At 37.7% G+C, this 21,804-nt stretch overlaps 1 protein-coding gene across 3 annotated transcripts in view; it reads right to left on the reverse strand.

Annotated features, from left to right (window-relative positions):
- The window catches only part of DTNBP1 (dystrobrevin binding protein 1), a 127,338-nt gene that overhangs the window by 92,742 nt on the left and 12,792 nt on the right, over nt 1-21,804 (reverse strand). For all 3 annotated transcript variants that reach the window (XM_039251499.1, XM_039251500.1, XM_039251501.1), the window contains exons 4-5: nt 13,266-13,326; nt 3,181-3,313 (exon numbers count right to left, since the gene is read on the reverse strand). In XM_039251499.1, coding sequence (XP_039107430.1) covers nt 3,181-3,313; nt 13,266-13,326 — 194 coding nt within the window. The remainder of the gene's footprint in view (nt 1-3,180; nt 3,314-13,265; nt 13,327-21,804) is intronic.

Below are 21,804 nucleotides of genomic sequence, written 5' to 3' on the forward strand. Positions count from 1 at the left end.
CTCACGCTGTCTCTCTCTCTCTCTCCTAGAAATAAATAAAACACTAAAAAAAAAAAAAAAAAAAAAGTACAAGGGGAAGCAGCCAAGTACCGATGTAGAAGCTGCAGCACGTTCCCCAGAAGATGTAGGTACGGTAGTTACTGATGGTGGCTACACTGAACAGCACACTTCTAATGGAGATGAGGCAGCCTCCTACTGGAAGAAGATGCCACGCAGGACCTTCAGAGCTGGAAAGGAGAAGTCAATGCCTGGCTTCAAAGCACAGGCTGACTCTCTGGTTGGGGGTAACGCTGCTGGTGACTTTAAGCTGAAGCCAGTAGCCATTTACCTGAGCAAAATCCTAGGGCCCTTATGAACGGTGCTAGATCTACTCTGCCTGTGCTCTCTAAAGGGAACCATAAAGCGTGGATGACGGCACATCTGTTCACAACATGGTTGACTGAATATTTTAAGCCCACTGTTGAGACCTATTGCTCAGGGAAAAAAAGATTTCTTTCGAAATATTCCTGCTTGTTGACAATGCACTTGGTCACTCAAGTGCTCGGATGGAGACGGAGAAGGAGATCAATGCCGTTTTCATGCCTGCTGACACAATATCCGTCCTGTAGCCCATGGGTCAGGAGTAGTTCTGACTTTTTTAAGAAATCCACTTCATAAGGCAGTAGCTGCCATAGACAGTGATTCCTCTGACGGATCTGGGCAAAGCAAATTGGAAATCTTCAACAAAGAACTCAGCCTTCCAGATTCCACTAAGCACATTCAGGATTCACTGGAAGAGGTCAAAATGTCAACATGAATAAGAATTTGGAAGAAAGTAATTCCAACCCTCATGGAAGACTTGGGGGGGTTCAAGACTTCCACACAGGAAGAAACTGCAGATGTGGTAGTAAGAGCAAGGGAACTGAAATTAGCAGTGGAGCCTGGAGACGGGACTGAATGGCTGCCGTCTCGTGATAAAACCTGAGGAGGAGATGCTTCCTAGGGATGAGCAACAAAAGCGGTTCTCTGAGTTGGAATCTACTGCTGGTGACAACGCTGGGAAGGTCACAGAAAAGACAACAGAAGATTTAGAAGACCACATACACTGGGGCAGCAGCAGGTCTGAGAGGACGGGCTCCAATTCTGAAAGAAGTTCTACTGTGGGTGAAAGGCTATCGAACAGCATTACCTGCTACAGAGAAATCATTCGTGAAAGGAAGGGTCAACCTATGCCACAAACTTCCTTAATGTCTTATTTTAAGAACCTGTCACGGCCACCCAACCTTCAGCAGTCCCAACTTGACCGTCAACATGGAGGCAAGACCCACCAGAAAAATTATGACTCACTGAAGTCCCCCAAGTGACAGCATATTTGAGCAAAAGTATTTTTTAATTAAGGTACGTACACTATTTTTTTAGACACGAATCTATTGCATACTTAATAGACTAGTGTGTAAACATAACTTTCATATGCACTGAGAAACCAAAAACTTCATTTGACTCATTTTATTACAATATTTGTTTTACTGAGGTGGTCTAGAAGCAAACCCCCAATGTCTGAGGTATGCCTGTATATTCTATTTTAAGAAAGACTTCTATAAACTGCATTTCCCAAGCAGGATTAATTACGAGAATAATTAGAGTTGCAGCAAAATGCACTTAATCAGGAAAGTGCTATCGAACAAAGAAAATCTATAAACAGAATGTACTCCCGGCTAGGAAAAAAAAGGAAGGGAGGTTATCCTGTCTGCAGAGACATCCACAAGCAATTTACAGCAAATGACTCTGACAGATGCAGGAAGATAAGCAAAAAGAAAGTGGCTAAGAAGAAAATTCCAAATATCTTGGAGACTATATAGTCAGCCACCAAAGGCCGGACAAGGATCGTTAGTATCCCCACAAGAGGGAAGTCGGGCAGAGGGCAACCACAGCTATTTGACATTTCTCTTAAGACCCAGAATTGCTTTTTCATGCCCTGCCTTCAGGAATCACAAACTACCACTACCAGAAGACCTTTGCAAGAGCCAGAGCCTTAAGAATACAGTCCAGGAGGCGACTGACAGCTTCTGAAGTGTCATCCCCACTGAGCACGCCATTGCTGTGACTGGGACCCTGAATCCACATCTTATTAACTGTGACCCTGAGAGAGTCACAGGCTCTCCAAGCCTTACTTTCCTTAGCTGTCAAGTGGGATAATAGCAGCTACTTTCAAAGGGTTCATGTGAGGATTAAAGATGTTTGTAAAGCACCTAACAATGTCTGGCATATAACAGGTGCTATAAATGTGAACTATGGTTACCAGCAACAGCATTCCAAATACCATTCGGATCCATTTCATCCACACACAAAAAACTGCTGTAAAGTTTACTAGTGACTTGCTTTGCAAATCATTTTTGTTTTGCTTAAGAAAGGTAATACTGAAAAACAGGAAGAGATGATAAGGTATCCTCAGCTTCTTACCTATAACACTGAATCCGGTTATTGGCCCGGGAAATTTATCTCCCATGTAGATACTCCCTACTCTTAAATTGCACTAAGATCTGAAGCTTGGTTAGAAAACAGTGAGCCACAATACCATCCTAAAATGTGGCACTGTCAAACAAAGTTTTTTTGACTATAAACTCAAGAAATAAAGAATACAAGCATAATGTATCATAATGAAAACTACAAAAAAATATATAAACTTCCACGAGGTATATAAATTTAGCCAAACAGGTACCCTCATGGAACTGATTTTCTTTAATCTCTCAAGTGTTCAAGGAGGGGAAAAAACATATTTGAAGACATGAAGCTCTAAGAAGACCTAATTTTTAAAGCAATGACTTTCAGAGGACATTCTACAACCAGAGCAAGTCACTATAACCCCTTTTCTTTTATATATTTTTACTTTTAAACAGAGATCTGATGTCACACACACAACCCTGAGTCACTCTAAGAATCAACAAATTATGTTTCCTAAACTGAACTGAGGCAGAAAAGGTCAGCATATATTTCAGAAGTAATTTCTAGACTTTAAAACCATTTCCTGTCTAATCCTACTTAATCAGAATGTGAAATGAACTATAACTCACTCTTTGCAAAAAAAAATCATACTAACAAAGACTGTAATATATTCTTAGAAGGCTTTGAATTCCTATCAAGTCCTGTCCAAGTTATTTTCATTCCTAAAAGTCACAGACAGATACAAACGTTAACACTTACTCAGATTGGCGGTCATGGATTCTAAATCTGCTATTAAACCTGGAAGCTGCTGTAGCTGCTCCTGTAACTCGATGAGGCTCGTCTTCTTTTTCTCCCAGTGTGCGGAGAGCATCACCACCTCGCTGTCCACCAGCTGCAGTATGGGAGGAAGCCAAAGCAGACTTCAGGCGCAAGGAAATGACAGCCAATGAGAGTTGCTCAACGTTAGAAAGAAAACTGAAGTTGTTTTCTTTCTTAGAAGAGAACCGACTTACTATTCAGTCGGAAAACCTCAAATTACTGCTGGTCTCCGTGCATCTTCACCCGGAGAAGAGAAAGGTCAGAAGTGACCTTGGAAATCACTTCTAAGTACACCCTACTTTTAAGTAAACTATGTATTTGAAATCCAAATCTAGACAAAACATAAATTAAAAAAAAAAAAAACCAACACTCACAAACCAAAAAGAAAACAGAAAGCAACCCGAAACACAATTACTGGGTAATTATTTGTTTTCCAAAAGGAATTTTTTTTAACAGAAAAGTTCCTTGATGCCTTTAGAATATATAGGATTCAGTTTACATTTAAACAGGAATGCACTGCATAAAGTAAGGTAAATAGTACGTGTCTATGAAAGAATGATTGAGGCAAGTGGTCAATTCCAGAAAAAGGCGAAGAGGATTTATGTCAACAAGGAATTCAGAGGTGAAGGGCTCCTAACAGCATGGCAGTGACATATTAGACCAGCCTAAAAGAATTCTAACTTCTTTTCCTGAGGACTGTGGCAAAAAAATGACAGTCATCAGTTTCTCCCAAACAATTTTGTTGTGGGCTTAACACGGTGGGAGAGCAGGGACTTAGAATAAGATTTCGAAGGAGCAGGCGGAGGCCATCTTCTGAAAACATCGCCAGTGGTTAAGCAAGCATCGTGAAAGATTCCCACATCAGTAAACACCAAGATTGTAAAATTCATTACCTAACAGAAAATGTATTTGAATTTTGTCTGAAATCGGAGTTCATGGTTAAAAAGAGACAATTTACATATCTCAGGATTAAGATGTCTCAGGAGGTAGAACATGAGTGCAACAAATTGTTACTGACTCTCACTAAGCTAACTGAGAACTTCAGGGAAATAAAAATATCAAAACTAGATGCGAATCATTTGGACGTGGTGCTAGACTGATTCGGTGTCTATATTTTAACATTCCAGAAATTCCCAACATGGAAACAGAAGAACTAAGTTTGACAGAGAAGTTAAAAGCCACCTGGTTTCCTCACTCTGTCCCCGGGCTCGCACACCTGCCCCCTGCTTTTCAGCCCACACTGCAGGGAAGACCACACCACCTCTCCAGGTGGAGCCTCCACTGAGCGGGAGAGGGGACACCACACTTTACTCGAGCTGCATTGCTCATTAATTTTGTTTAGTTAAAAATGCCTATTGCCGGGGCGCCTGGGTGGCTCAGTCGGTTAAGCATCTGACTTCAGCTCAGGTCATGATCTCACGAGTAGTGGGTTCGAGCCCCGCATCAGGCTCTGTGCTGACAGCTAGCTCAGAGCCTGGAGCGTGCTTCAGATTCTGTATCTCCCTCTCTCTCTGACCTTCCCTGCTCACACTGTCTCTCTCTCCCTCTCTTAGAAAGAAATAAAACATTAAAAAAAATTTTTTAGAAAAATGCCTATTGCCAACGAGGTTTATAAAGATCCCTAAAAGGAATCTAAGGAATACTGAGCAATGTGAATATATATAGCTGTGACGCCAGACTAAGGGAACTGAGGCTTGAAACAAGGATCTGTGTTCATAAAATTCATCCTTACAATCTTCTCCTGACCACTCCCTGTGTGGGCTATGGGGACACAACAGTGAACGAAACAGAAAATTCTGCCCACTTAATGCTGATATCCTGTAAGCAGGTCTCTCAAATTCTCTTAGCTCTGGTTTTTAAACTCTGAAGAAGAAAAAATAATTCCTATATTACCGGGCAGATTTGAGGATAAATAATATATCTTTCCAGGTATGTGGTGTATTTTTTTTTTTTTTTTACTAAGTCTGTTAAATCTTAACCAGTCTGGTTAATTAAGTGAATTTGAAAAATCTAGAACAAGTTTTTGATATCAACCACGTCTCACTGAAAATTAAAGTGCAGCATAAATCTAGTTCTTACCTTCCACAAAACTGAAAATTATATTCTGAATACAGGATATAAGAAGTATATGCAGAAAAAATATATCAGAATACACTAAAATGCCATTTTAGGAAAGAATGAGAGACTGAACCGATTCTCAGAAGTCATTATCAATAATTACGTAATAAAACTAAAACATTTTGAGCATTTTCCGTGTGCCAGGCCCTGTGCTAAGCGATTCACGTGTTTTATGTCGTTTAGGGCACATGGCAACCTTATAAACTAAGTACTGTTATCACCTTTATTATGCCACTTTCCCAAGGGCCACAGTGGACTGAGATCAATCCTACGGAATCTGACACTCAAGCTCAGCCCTTAGTATTCTAGGGATTGTGCTACAGGGGTATATGAAAGGAAGAAGTGAAATGCTAGCAAAAGAAAAGGTTCTAAAAAACGATAAACTTGACTTCATGGTAAGAAATGATCAGGGGCACCTGGGTGGCTCAGTCCATTGGGTGTCCAACTTTGGCTCAGGTCATGATCTCCCGGCTCGTGAGTTCAAGCCCCACATCGGGCTCCTTGGGCTCTGTGCTGACAGCTCAGAGCCTGGAGCCTGATTCGCTTCCCTTCCCTCCCTCCCTCCCTCTCTCTCTGCCTTTCTCCCACTCACAATCTCTCTCTCAAAAACAAATAAAACATGAACAAAAATTAAAAAGAAATGATCACAAGAAGGCCAATTTTTCCACCTCTAAATAAACCATTCTGAATAAAACCAGATCTAACACCAGGATATCAAACTTAAGCAGGAAGACAAACCCACCGTGCTTCATTCCAAAATGCCTTCTGTTGGGCACTGAAGGGAGAATGAAGACACTGGACAGAGAATGCCAATGACCGATGAGACGGCTAATAATAGGACCCAACCGTGTATGACACGCAACTGTTCAGTGCTTTGGGGGTACAGAATTTCACGTGATTTCCAAACAACGCTGTCTGGTGAGCAGGGAAGGTGGTGTTACGTATGACATCTTATAGATGAGCAAACTCACAGCAGAGAGACTAAGGCAGGTGCCCAAGGTCAAACGTCCTAGCACAGAAACTAGGATTTCCAACACGCACTTCGGTGAACTTCCTACCACAGCCACAAGAGCCAGGCGGAAACACGGAGAAGCATGTCTAATTTAACCAACTTATACTTCAAATTGTTAAACCATGAATCTTAAGGGTTCAATTTGAAGACAAGCAAGTATTTCACAATAATAGGGATCAGAAGAAAATAATGCACCTGGAGTCTAACTTTTAAAAACTGCCCTGAGAGTCTAACCCCTAACGTCATCATTAACTATTCATTTATATATTGCTAGAAAGAAAATAAATGTAAAGAACTTGTTAAAAAAAAAAGTGTAGAAAAGCCTAGACAAACTACAAATGTTGATTTTCTAAGATACCATCTGAATTTTAAGACTATATAGTAAGAACTAGCTTTAAAACTTAAGATGAGTATAAAATAATGTGTCAAAAAAGACTGAATGGTTCCTAAGTGTATTTGCCCTGGCAGGTGGAAGCTGTCTGGTTCAAGGCCACCAAAGACACATGAGCGACAGTCTGACAAAATAAACTCATTATAGGTTAGCACTATGCATATTAAAGATTGACATTTTAAACATTTTTGTGTCTCAACAATACATCAGAGGAATTTGAAATAAATTTTCATTTTTTAAAAATTGCTTTAATGTTTATTTATTTTTGAGAAAGTGCGTGTGCGCGCAAGCAGGGGAGGGGCAGAGAGGGAGGGAGACACAGAATCTGAAGCAGGCTCCAGGCTCCGAGGTGACAGCACAGAGCCCGATGCAAGGCTCAAACCAATGAATTAACTGTGAGATCATGACCTGAGCTGAAGTTGGATGCTTAAGTGACTGAGCCACCAGGTGCCCCAATAAATTTTCATTTTTAAAGCTGAGCATTATATTTCTGGAAAACAACAGAGGCACTTTTGATCAGATGTGGGTCTTATAATAGCTCTATGAATAAATTAAGAACCTTAAGTAGCATAAATTCAACAACATATCTTACAGGAGATTCATTTTCCTATATATTTCATTATAAAACACTTCGTACAATCAAAAGAATTATTTGTTAAAGCTCCTCTACAGAATATGGTCTTCACTGAACACCGTGGGCCTCCCCATGCAGATTCATACAGATGCAGTAGTTCACTAATTGTCCCTGCTGTATGGTACTTGATTTTATGAATAACATTAGAATTTATTCTGTAGATGGGACTGTGTAACTGCCTAAAGTTTCACAAAACCTGCTCAAACATGCTGGTACAAATCTCCTGGTGCACACGTGCCAAGGTTCACAAATGAGTTATAGCTGTGTCCAAGGCACTGCTCTCACCTCCCAGACGGGCTCAACAGGACCTGGGGTAATCAGACTGCCCCGGCCTAGCCACCTCTGACTTCAAGGGGCCTCATCTATTTCTTACGTAATAAAGGCAAAGCCAACGTTATCAGAGAAAATACGTGCCGTACCCATGTGATCAGAGGAAAGCTTGAGCTGCAAAGCTCTGGATGTATGCCCAGGAACAGAACTGTTTTTGGAGACGTACATGCAACTTGAACTTCTACTTAGTGCCAACTCATGCTTTCTAACGCAATTGTAGCAATGGATTTAGTTCTAGTTGTTCGTCATCATGTTTCTTCCAAGGGAAGAAACCAGACTTTCCTCAGCCAGTAAGCCACAGACACTCGAGGCTTAAATTCTTGGTAAGCTAATGAATATGAATTTGTGGTTTCAATTTGTATTTCTTTGATCACTATTCAACGCCAAAACACATTTTCATGTGTATTGGCCATTTCCTACTTTTCCCTCTGTAAAATGCCTGGTCATAGCTTTTGGACACTTTTCTATTGGGTTATTTTACTGGGCTGTATATGTTGTTCATATTTTATGAACACTTGTCCTCTGTTTTATGAACTGCTTAACTTTTTCATGGTGTCATTCAATGAGTAGAAGCTTTGATAAAAATCATTAGTATTTTTAGTCGGTGCTTTTTATGCCTTCTTTAAGAAATCTTTCTTGGGGCGCATGGGTGGTTCAGTAGGTTAAGCGTCCAACTCTTAATTTCAGCTCAGTTCATGATCTCATGATTCTTGGGATCGAGCCCTGCGTCAGGCTCTGCACTGATAGCATGCAGCCTGCTTGGGATTCTCTCTCACACCCTCTCTCTGTGTGCCCCTCCCCCAACTCGTGCTCTCTCTCAAAGTAAATAAATGAACATTAAAAAGGAATCTTTCTCTACCCTGAGGTCTTAAAGGTTTTCCACTATTTTCCAAAAGATGTAATTTCTCTCTCACGTTTAACCCTCATGGAGCCAAAATTTGAATGAAGGTCTTCAACTATTTTCATTTTGGAGATTCTACCCCATATAAAAGATAGGACAAAATGAAAGTTGTACACATTAGGAGGGAGGAAACAAAACCTACCATCTACACAAAACAACTCCCAGGCCCACATACAAATTACTGGGAAAGAGGATTTAGCAAGATGGCTGAATATGGGATCGATACACTGCAAGTCAGATATATACTGCAGGTCTGAGTACATATATCAGGACAAAGAAGTTATTTTCTACAAAAACTTGTTAAATCCTTTTACTCTAACTGGGTGCTTAATGTTATTGAATCTCTGTACTTAAGTGTATGATATTATACAATTGGTCCATTGTATTTTCTGCATCCGATGATCATATATCTTTCTTCTTTAATATGCTATTGTGGTCTGTTGCATTTATAAGACCGCTAATGTCAACCTTTTAATCCAGGAATAAACCAGGAAGACAGGATTGTGGTTTTTATGCATTGCTGGGCTCGGGGTGGCAACACAACCACACACTGCAGAGTGTGAGCCAAAGACTGCCTTTTGTTGATCATCCGATCTCATGTATAATTGAATATTTACATATCTACTAATACTTATCATAGGAAAACTTTATATTTAAGCTTGATACACACTTTAAAACAATGTGTGAGAAGACTCTCAAATTATATTTCAGACACAATTGTTAGAATATCACAGTCCCAAGACTGGAGGAGGAGCACATCCAGGAAGGAGATCCGTACCACCAGCTGCAGGAGGCCGTGTGACTGCACGTGAGCAAGTCTCAACTAACAATTACGTTAGAAGTCTGGTCATCGGAAAACTATGCCGTAAGCACTATACTTCCTAACAGACTGCACCCAGGTATAGACACTTTGCTGGTTTTAAATATATGTAAGCAAGCTGGTTGAGGGTTTTGGGTGACACATCATAACTTTTCCAATTTAGAATATGGGAAATAAGCTCCTTGTTGGAGTTTTTGCATGGAACATTCGACTTTCAGAAACTGAAGTGAGAGATGATGACTGTTTATTATTTTTAGATCTATATTCATGCGTGCGAGTGGACCTTAATGTCATTTTCTCATACATCCCTTGTTGGGGTTCAGTATTAAAAGTTATTCTAATCTCATTAAATGAGTTGGTCACAGTTTCCTCTTTTTCATTTACCCCAAGAGTTGGTCTAACACTGAAATGGTAGATTCCCCAAGTTTGATAGAACTCTCCTATCTAACTCTGCAGTCTGTCTGAGCAGAAAACAATTTTTAATCACTAATACAATTTCCTATTTCCAATCTAAATTGCTTCTAGAGTTCATTTTGGTAAAAACTTCTGAGATTTTTGGCATTTCATCTAAGTTTTCAAATTTGTCAAAGTTGTTTATGAACTCAATCTTTTTGCTCTCTGTGATAACTGGTGACATTCTCTTCAATTCTTAAAATTATTTTTTTTCTTGATCAATACCATCAGAGATTTATCTACTGTATTAGTCTTTTCTCAGGCCTTTTTACTTTGGGGGCGCCTGGCTGGCTCAGTCAGTAGAGCATGCAACTCTTGACCTCAGGGTTGTGAGTTCAAGCCCCACACTGGGTGTAGAAATTACTTAAAAATAAATAAAACTTAAAAAAAGAACTTTTCACTTTGTTTAGTTTCTATTGTATTTTTATATTCTATTTCATTTACTGGTCTCTTATATCTATCATCTTTTCCATTCTTTCTTCAAGGTTTATTCTGTTCTCTTTCCAAATCATTAAGTTAGTAATTTAGGTCAGTGTCGGTCTTTCTTTTTTCTCTATAAAACTTCCATCTAAGTAGACTTGAGACAATTCAACAACTTACATGTAAATTTTAAAGTTTTCAATACTGGGGCACCTGGGTGGCTCAGTTGGTTAAGTGCCTGACTTCAGCTCAGGTCATCATCTCACGGTTGTGAGCTCAAACTGTGCTGACAGCTCAGAGCCTGGAGCCTGCTTCAGATTCTGTGTCTCCCTCTCACTCTGCCCCTCACCTGCTCACCCTCCATCTCTCTCTCTCACTCTCAAAAATAAATAAGCATTAAAACAAAATTTTAAAGTTTTCAATAATTTTCCTTCTTTGAACCATATATTATTCATATTTTTTATTTCCAAACCTATGGAATTTTCAAAATTGTTTTCCTGTACTGATTTTCAGCTTCATTTGCAGTGGGATCAGAGAATAGCCTGTATGATTTCGTTTATACGAACCTTGTTGAGAACTGCAGTAAATGGTCGATTTTTATGTGTTCTGAACATGCTTTAAAGAACCTGTGCTTTTTATTTGCTAGGAAAGTACTCTGCATTTGTCCCAAGTCAAATGTGTTAATCACATGATTTAATTCTCCTTTTTCCATACTTCTTTTATCTGTTTTTTTTTCTATCAAGTAAGAGGAATGAATTAAACTTCTCCCACTTTATGGATTTATCTATTTTTTCCCCTTGTAACTCTATTTGTCTTTTATACATTTAGCTTCTCATATATTGCCTTTCCCTCATTCTTTTTAGGATGTTTATTAGATAAGCTGATCCATATGAAACTCTTAACTTTACAGAGCAAATTAGTCCAATATGGTGATCTCACTAGGTTCACCCTAAAGATCTTCTATAACTGTTCTCTATTAATTCCTCTGTCATATTTCTTACCTCAGAGGTCCCTTTCTTATCTCTGAAATCCCCTTCTCATCGCCAAGATCTCTCTTATCTCCGAGATCCCTTCACGTAGGTAACACATCTACATTGCTATATTCTTTCCTCAGTTGTATACAATTGCTGTTTAAGCACACACTTTGGATTTTTAATGTCACTGACTTTTTAAAGTCATGTTTGACAAAGTCTTATTCCCTACTCACATTTTAATCCACCTTTTATCTCTTCAAAAGACTTTTTGCATATACCTATTTAGCGGTCAGTATCTGATATTTAGTGCAGTATCTAATGTCCTTTGTAGGTCTAAATTTTACTCTTTGGTTCTGGTGCCTCTCAAGCTTTTGAGAATATATTTCTTTTGATATTGTGTGTTTGCCTTTTTTTTTTTTTTTTGGAGAGGTAGCAGAAAATTAATCTGGAGGAAAAAAAAAAATTAACCTGTAGAAATATTGAGGGCCCTAGGTTTACAGTTTCTCTTTTTTCTTAATTTTTTTAATGTTCTATTTATTTCTGAGAGAGAGAGAGAGAGAGAGAGAGAGGGAAAGAGAGCGTGAGCAGGGGAGGGTCAGATAGAGAGGGAGATACAGAATATGAAACAGGCTCCAGGCTGGCTGTCAGCACAGAGCCCGATGTGGGGGTCAAACCCACGATCCATGAGATCATGATCTGAGCTAAAGTCGGAGGCTTAACCGACTGAGCCACCCAGGCGCCCCTACAGTTTCATCCATGTAGACTTTGTTTTTGTTTCTGTGTTTCCTTTATTCTTAATTTAGTGTTTCCTCGATCATGCAGGAAGTACAGAGTGGGGCCCTGCACTGATATCGGGCCAAGATGATGGTAACAGGCCTAGAAATGGGACTGTATTTATTCCAAGTTGTTAGGAAGACACACAGGTTTCCTCGTTGCCTCCTTTTGTAGACAGGTAGATTTTTTCCCTACCTTAACCTTTCACCGAAGGATGCAGCTGCTTCAAAGACTGAGGAGCTGTGTGGGTCTCAGATCCTGTTCCCCAAAAGTCTCCTCTCTCCATAAATCTGGAAGCTTTTACTTTAGTATTTGACCCCAGCTTTCATGGGGTCTTTTTTTTTTTTCAAACCACTCTGATTTCAGTTCCCTGATCTTGTTTTCTTCTTCTTCCTCTTTTTTTTTTTTTTTTTTTTTTTTGGCCCTTTAGGATCTCCCTTAGTTTTTGTGAGCCTAATGCATTAAATAATTTTTAAAATATCTATCCAGTATTTAAGTGTTTTATAGCTACAGGGTTTTTCAAAGTACCTGGTCTGCATTACTTCCAGAAACCTCCATTCCCCCTTTTCAGTAACTTCTAAGAGAAACGTTAACGGCTAATTTTCATCACATATATTACTTCTTCTCTATGTAACTATTACAACTTAACACATTGAGGTCAGTGGTTAAGAAAGTCAGTCTACATTAATTAAAAGTCAGAATCACAGAAGTGTGTTGTTGTTTTTTTTAAATAAGTTTGACTGACAACCACAGGGCAGAATATTTAATCTTGGCTAATAAAGCTGTAAGTACACGTACCAAATACTTTTAATCACAAGTAACTTTTATACATTATATACTCTACACATAGTGCCTCAAAACAGTTTGTTCTTCTAAGTGACTTGAGGCTGACCCCTTAAACTGTTACATTTATTTGGTAAGCAAATTAATGATTTTAGGCATCAGACTCAAATTCAAAACATTATACTGAGATTAACCAAACACCTACTTGTGACTTGAGGATAAAAGCCATAAACTCTCCAAGCCTAACTCAACTTGGATTTAGAGAAATTACAAAAATTTAATTTAGGGAGTTTCATAACCACTAAATTCAGTTTCAGATAGCCTGCAAAACGCTTTCATGCAATTCCAAATTTAAGTCCTTAAACCTGAACACTGCAAAAAGAGACTTTCCCCACAAGACTAGTGCATTCTTTACCTCTCCAGCACTTGCACATTCCTTGGCTCTTCTGTGAAGTGCAGCCCATGTATCTTCATACCTGAGAACAGCCAAAAATCATTGTCAACACAAACTAGACATTTAAAAAACATACTATCTAAAGTTGCACTTGGAACTCCTATGGTGCTGGGGGGCGGGGGAGGAAGCAACTCAAAAAATAATGGGGATGTGTTCCAAAGACACAGAAGAAACTTGAAGGGGCGTCCAATGGCCAAACCTGGGACAATCTGAGCAACAAATTAATAATGGTAGCAAGGGGGTGTAACTCGAGGAATAAAACAAACATCCATGAGTTCATAGTGATTTAAAGAAGTAACTGAATAAATGAATGGGGGAGAAGGGAAAAGTACTTCCGTAGTAGTAGAATTCCAGTTAATAATTATAGAAAAAAATGATAAACATAAGAAGTCACCACTTCATATGCACAACAATAACTGTTTCAGGCAAGAATTCTAATGGATGCTAAAATTAGTGGGTGAAATTAAGAAGAGAAACAAAACATTTACATAGTCTCAAAGTATCTCCCCACAGGACACTCATACAGTAACGAAACGTATAAACATTGTGTGCCTACTAATATGATGGTCTGAGGACACGACGCTGCCCTTCTGATATTCTTGTCAAAACACCAGTGACTTGAATTTAATCATGAGAAAACAGCACATAAGCCCAAACTGAGGGGCATTTTGCAAAATAACAAAAAGTACTCTTTGAAAGTGTCGAGGTTAGGAAAAACCAAGACCCAGGAACTGTGCCAATTAATGGAGATGTAGGAGATACAGCGACTAAATACAATTTATGACCCTGGATTGGATCATGGTCCCCAAATAAGGACATTTGTGGGACAGCTGATGAAATCTGAATGTCTATAGGATATGGGGCAGTGTGGATTTCCAGGTTTTAATCACTGTACTCTTTAATAAATGTACTCAATTAAGAGTACAATGGTAAGATTATTACCAATAATCTTCAAATATGCAAAGCAATAACTGACACCATTGAAGGGGGACATTAATCATTCTCCAATGACAAAGACCTCAATACTCACTCTCAATAATGGTTAAAATGACCAGACCAAAGATAAATAGGAGAGGACCTAAACACCACAATAAACCAACTAGATATACAGATATATATAGAACACGCTACCCAACAGCAGCAAAATACACATTCTTCTCAAGAGCAAATGGGAAATTTTCCAAGATAGATCATTTGCTATGCCACAAATTAACTCTCAATAGATTTTTTTAAAGGGGGGGGGGGTAAATGAGAAATCTCTGAACGTATATACTGCTCAATTTTGCTGAGAACCTAAAACTGCTCTGAAAATGTCTATATACCTTTTAACAAAAAAAGACACAGATATTGCACAATGTATCTTTTCTGACCACAATGGGATGAAGTTTGAAATCAATAAGGAATGAAAGGAAAACTGAAAAATTCACAAATCTGTGGAAATTAAAACTTTTAAATAACCACTGGGTCAAAGAAAAAACTCATAAATCAGACAGTATTAAGAAACGAATGAAAATAAAACTACAACATACCAAAAGTTAAGGACTCAAGAAAAACAGGGCTAAGGGTGAAATTGATAGTTATAAATGCTTAGATTAAAAAAGAAGAAAGATCTCAAATCAACAGCCTGACTTCATAATTTAAGGAAGTAGAAAAAGAATAAAATGAACTCAAAGCTACCGGAAGGGAAAAAAAGTAAACATTAGGGCAGATAAATAGTGAACAAAAATGTTGAGAAAAATCGATGAAATAAAAAAGTTATTCTTTAGAAAGATTAACAATATTAAATCTTTAAGTGGACTAAGGAAATAAAAGAAGACTCAAAATTAGAAACAAAAGTGGGGAAATTACCAATTTTACAGAAATAAAAAAGGATTATAAGAGAGTACTATGAGTAACCATATGACAACAAATCGCATAACCCAGATGTAATGGTCAAATTCCTAGAAACACAAAACCTACCAAGACTGAATCTCAAAGAAACAGAAAATCTGAAGAGACCCTTAATTAGTAAGGAGATTGCATCAGTCACTGAAAATCTTGCTTCTGAACAATCAATGCATCAAAGAAGAAATTAAACAGGAAATAAAAGTGTACCTTGAAACAAATAAAAATAGAAATACAACATACCAAAATGTGTGGGATACGGTTCTAAGAGGAAAGTTCATAACAAATGCCTACATTAAAAAGATCCCAAATAAACAACCTAACTCTACACATTAAGAAACCAGAAAAACAAAGCGAGCCCAAAGTTAGCAGAAGGAAGGAAATTATAAAGATTAGAGAAAAAAATAAATGAAATAGAGAATAGAAAAACAATAGACAAGATTAACCAACCTAAGAGTTGACTTTTTGGAAAGGCAAAACGGACACAACCTTAGCCTAGACTAACCATGGAAAAATGACAGATGACCCAAATCAGCAAAATTATAAATGAAAGGGGAGACATTACAGTGGATACCGCAGAAATAGAAAGGACTGTAAGAGTGTACTATGAACAACTATATACCAACAACCTAGTTGAAATGTAAAAATTCTTAGAAACAAACTACCACAATGGAATGAGAAAAAAATAGAAAAGTTTGAATAGCAATTACTAGTAAGAAGGTTGAATCAGTAATCAAAATTCTCCCAATGAAGGAAAAGCCCAGCATGAGAGGGCTTCACTGGTGAATTCTGTTAAACATTTCAAGAAGAATCAATGCCAATTCTTTTCAAACCCTTCCAAAAAACTGAAAAGAAATGCGCCCAAACTCATTTCAGGAGGCTAGCAGCACCCTGACACCAAAGCCAGAAAAGGAAACTATCAGAAAACTACAGACCAACATCCCTGATGAATAGGTGGATGTAAAAACTCTCAATAAAATACTAGCAAGTCAAATTCAGTAGCACATTAAAAGAACCATTCACCACGATCAAGTAGGATTTATACCTGGGATAAGAAGATGGTTCAACCCCGACTAATCAGTGTGATATACCACATTAATAGAACTGAAAAAATGCCATACAGTTATCTCAACAGATGCAGAAAAAGCATTTGACAAAATTCAACATCTGTTTATGATAAAAACTATTAACAAATTATGTATAAAAGGAATGCAACTCAACACTATAAAAACCATATATAAGCTCATAGCTAACATATACTCAGTGGTGAAAGGTTGAAAGTTTTCCTCTAAGACCAGAAACAAGACAAGGGCTCCCACTCACGGTTCCTATTCGACACAGTAGTAGAAGTCCTTGCCAGAGCAATCAGATATGAAATACAAGGCATCAGAATTGGAAAGGTGTAAGGAGAATTGCCTATTTGCAGATGATGTAATTTTATATATAGAAAACCCTAAAGACTCCACCAAAAAAAGCCTGTTAGATCTAACCAACAAACTCAATAAAGCTGCAGGATACAAAATTAACATACAAAAATCAGTAGTGTTTCTATACACTAACAACAAATTATCTGAAAAATAAGATGACTCCATTTACAACAGCATCAAAAACAATAAAATAGCTGGGAATAAATTTACCCAAGAAGGGGAAAGAGCTCTACTCTGAAAGGTATAATGATGTGAGAAATCGAAGATGAAAATAAATGGAAAGGTATCCCATGTTCATAGACTGGGAAAATATTGTTAAAACGTCAATACTACCAAAAGCTATCCATAGATTCAAGGCAATCCCTATCAAGATTCCAATGACATTTTTTAAGTATAAAAACAATACTAAAATTTATATGGAACCACAAAGACCCTAAATAGCCAAAGCAATCCTAAGAAACAAGAATAAAGAGTGAGGCATCACATTTCCTGATTTCAAGCTATACTACAGAGCTATAGTCATCAAAACAGTCTGGAACTGGCCTAAAAACAAATAGATCAATGGAAGAGAACAGAAAGTCCAGGAATAACCCCAAGCATATATGGTCAACTAATATTTGACGAGTGAGTCAAGAATACTCAATGGAAAAGACAGTCTCTTCAATAAATGGCCCTAGGAAAATGGGATATTCACATGTAAAATAATGAAACTATACCCTTTTCTTATACCTCTCATAAAAATTAACTCAAAATGGATTGAAGACTTAAATATAAGACCAGAAACCATGAAACTCCTAGAAGAAAACACAGGTAAAAAGTTCCATGACATGGGTCTTGGCAATGTTTTCTCAGCTAGAAAACCTTAAGTACAAGCAACAAAAAGAAGTGGGGATATATCAAAATAAAGAGCTTCTGCAGAGCAAAAGAAATGACAGAGTAAAAAGACAATCTAATGGGAACAAAAAATATTTCCAAACCATGTATCTGATAAAAGGTTAATATCCAAAATATGTAAGGAACACATACAACTCAATACCCAAAAAAAGCCCAAATAATCCATTTTAAAATGTACAAAAGACATCACTAGACATTTTTCCAGAGATATATGAATGGTTAACAAGCATATGAAAAGATGCTCAACATCACTAATTATTAGACAAATCAAAACCCCAAGGAACTACCACCTCCCACCTGTTAGAACAGCTATCATCAAAAAGATACAACAAATGCTGGTGAGGACGTTGGGAAAAAGGAACCCTCAGTTGCACTGTTGGTGGGACTGTAAACAGGTGTAGTCACTATGGAAAACATAATGGAGGACCCTTAAAAACTTAAGAACAGAAATACCTCACAATCCAGCAATCCTACTTCTGGATATTTATCCAAAGGAAACAACACTAACTCAACACTGAACCCTCCTGTTCACAGTGGCATTATTTACAATAGTCAAAACACGGAAACAGCTTAGGCATCCATTGATGGATGGGTGACATATATATGTACACAGTATATACAATGGACTATTATTCAGCCATAAAAAATGAGGCAACTCTGCCATTTGTGACACCATGAATGCACTTTGAGGGCATTATGCTAAGTGAAGTGAAATAAATCAGACAAAGACAAATGTGTGATCTCACTTATATGCAGAATAAAAAAAAAAAACCCAAACTCAGAAAGAGAGATCAGATTTGTGGCTATTGGAGGCAGAGAGGAGGAAAAGGGAATTAGAAGAAGGTGGTCAGAAATTACAAACTTCCAGTCATAAGTACTAGGAATGTACTGTACAACAGGATGAGTATAGTAATACTGACATATGACACATGAAAGTTAAGAGTTCTCGTCACAGGAAAAAAATTTTTTTGTGTTCCGTTTGTTTTACCTCTATGATATGATGGATGTTAACTCACTGTTGTGATCATTTCACAATATATGTAAATCAAACCACTGTACTGTACACCTTAAACTTATACAGTGACACAGCAAATTATACCTCAATAAAACTGGGGGAAAAAAAACTTTTTAAACCTCTCCAAAAAAGAAAAGCCTGGATCCTGATGTTTTCACTGATGAATTATGCCAAACATTTAAAAAACACCAAACCATCTCAAACTTTTCCAAAAAACAGGAGGGAACACTCTCTAATTCTAAGGCCAGCATTGTCCTGATATGTAAGCCAAAGACATTACAAGAAAACTACATACCCTATATAAACACTGATGCAAACTGAATTCAGCAGCATATTGAAAGGATTATATACCATGACATATTGGGATTTTTTTCCCCTAGAATTCAAGAATGGCTCCACATACAAAAACCAATCAAAGCAATATACCACAGTAATAAAATTAAGGCGGATAAATACATAACTTCAATTGATGTTAAAAAGCATGACAAAAATCAATACACTTTCATGATAAAAACTCAAAGAAAAACAAAGACTAAAAGGAAACTAAGTAAACATAAAAGGAAAACTAAGTAAAAGGAAACGAAACTATATGAAAATCCCACAACTATCATCATATTTGATGGCAAAAGATTGAAAGCTTGTCTTCTAAGATCACAAGACAAAGATGACTGCTTTTGCTAATTCTATTCAACATAGTAATGGAAGATCTAGCCAGAGTAATCAGGCAAGAAAAAGAAATAAAAGCCACCAAATTGGAAGGAAAGAAATAAAATTATGTTTGCTGATGATATAATCCTACATGTATAAAAGCCTAGGGATTCCACAAAAACAAACCCTGTTAGAATAAACAAATTCAGGGGCGCCTGGGTGGCTTAGTCGGTTAAGCGTCCGACTTTCGCTTAGGTCATGATCTCGCAGTTCGTGGGTTCGAGCCCCGCGTCGGGCTCTGTGCTGACTGCCAGCTCAGAGCCTGGAGCCTGTTTCAGAGTCTGTGTCTCCCTCTCTCTCTGACCCTCCCCTGCTCACGCTGTTCTCTCTCTCTCTCTCTCTCCTAGAAATAAATAAAAAATATAAAAAAAAAAAGAATAAACAAATTCAGCAAAGTAGCAGAATACAAAAATCAACACACAAAGTCAGTTGGGTTTCTATATACTGACAATGAAAACTCAAAAAAGAAATTTAAAAATTCCATTTAGGAGGGCATTAAAAAATTTAGGATTTAACAAAGAAGATGAAAGACTAGTATAATGAAAACTACAAAGCACTTCTCACAGAAATTAAAGAAATCATAAATAATTGGAAAGGTATCCCATGTTCATGGACTAGAAGACTAGTATCAAGATGTTAATAATTACATAAAGTAATCTATAAACATTTAATGCCATCTCTATCAAAATCCCAAGGATACTTTTTGTAGAAGCAGAAAAAAATCCATCATAAAATTTATATGGAATCTCAAGGGACCCTGAATAGCCAAAACAACCTTGATAAGAAGAACAAAGCTGGAGGACTCACACTTCCTGATTTTAAAACTTACAGGGGTACCTGGGTGGTTCTATTGGTTAAGCATTTGACTCTTCATTTCAGCTCAGGTCACAATCTTACGATTTGTGGGATCAAGCCCCGCATTAGCCTCTGCACTGACAGCATGGAGCCTGCTTGGGATTCTCTCTTCCTCTGTCTCTGTCCCTCCCCCATGCATTCTCTCTCTCTCATTCTCTCTCTCTCTCAAAATAAGTAAACTTAAAAAAACATACTACAAAGCTATAGTAATCAAAACAGTGTGCCACTGTTATAAAAACAAACAGATATCCAGGCCAATGAAATAGCCCAGAAATGAACTCTCACATAAATGGTCAAATAATTTTGAACAAGGTCTGCAAGACCATGCAATGAAGAAAGGATAGTCTTTTTAACAAATGGAGCTTGGAAAACTGGATATCCACATGTGAAATAATGAAGCTGGGCCCTTAACATCATATACAAAAATCAACGAAATGAATCAAAAATCCAAACATAAGTACTAAAACTATAAACGTCTTAGAAAAAAACATAGGGAAAGCTTCATGACATTGGATTTGGCAATGATATCTTGGATATGACACCACAAGCACAAAGAATAGACAAACCGTACTTCATCAAAGTTAAAAGATTTTGTGCATCAAAGAATACAGAGTAAAAAGGCAACCCACAGGATGCATATCTGATATGAGATTAATATCCAGACACATACAGAACTCCTAAAACTCAATAACAAAAACCACCCTATCCAAAAATGGGCAAAAGGCTTGAGCTGACGTTTTTCTAAAGAAGATACATAAAAACCCAATAAGCACATGAGAAGATGCTCATAATCATCAGTTACTAGGGAAATACAAAGCAAAATCACAAGGAGATACCACTTCACACCAATGAGAATGGCTATAAAAAAAAAAAAAAAGGAAAACCAAAAACAGAAAATAACAAGTTTTGGTGAGACTATGGACAAATGGGAGCGCTGTGCACAGCTGGTGAGAATGTAAAATCATGTGGCTGCTAGCTAAACAGTAGAGTGGTTCTTCAAAAAAATTAAAAGTAGAATGACCACATGATCCAGCAATTCTGAGTATAAACCCAAAAAACCTGAAAGGAGGGTCTTGAAGAGAGATTTGCACACTCATGTTCACAGCAGCCTTACTCACAAGAGCTAAAAAGTGGAAGTAGCCTAAGCGTTCATTAATAGATGAATGGATAAACAAAACATGATATATGCTTATAATGAAACATTAATCAGCCTTAAAAAGAAAATTCTGACATATGCTTGAGCATGGATAAATCTTGGAAACAGTAAGCAAAGTGAAATAAGCCAGTCACAAAAAGACAAATACTATATAAGTTCACTTATATGAGGCACCTAGAGCAGTCAAATTCATAGAAAAAGAAAGTCTAATGATGGTCACCAGAGACAGGGAAGGTGGCAACGGGGAACGGCTGTTCAATGAGTAGAGTTTTCAGTTTTCCAACATGGAAAGTTCTGACGACTGGATGCATAACAGTGTGAATGTACTTAACACTACCGAGTTGCAAACTTACAAATGGTTAAGATGGTAAATTTTGTTATGTGTATTTTATCATAATTTTTAAGTTAAAAAATTATAATACAGAGATCTGCTATTTAAAATGGTCTTCCCTATGGGGCGCCTGAGTGGCTTAGTCGGTTGAGCGTCCGACTTTTGCTTAGGTCATGATCTCGCGGTTCGTGGGTTTGAGCCCCGCGTCGGGCTCTGTGCTGACTGCCAGC

The sequence above is a fragment of the Hyaena hyaena genome, unplaced genomic scaffold (assembly GCF_003009895.1).
Source record: "Hyaena hyaena isolate Hyena2069 unplaced genomic scaffold, ASM300989v1 scaffold_389, whole genome shotgun sequence".
NCBI classification, from domain to species: domain Eukaryota; kingdom Metazoa; phylum Chordata; class Mammalia; order Carnivora; family Hyaenidae; genus Hyaena; species Hyaena hyaena.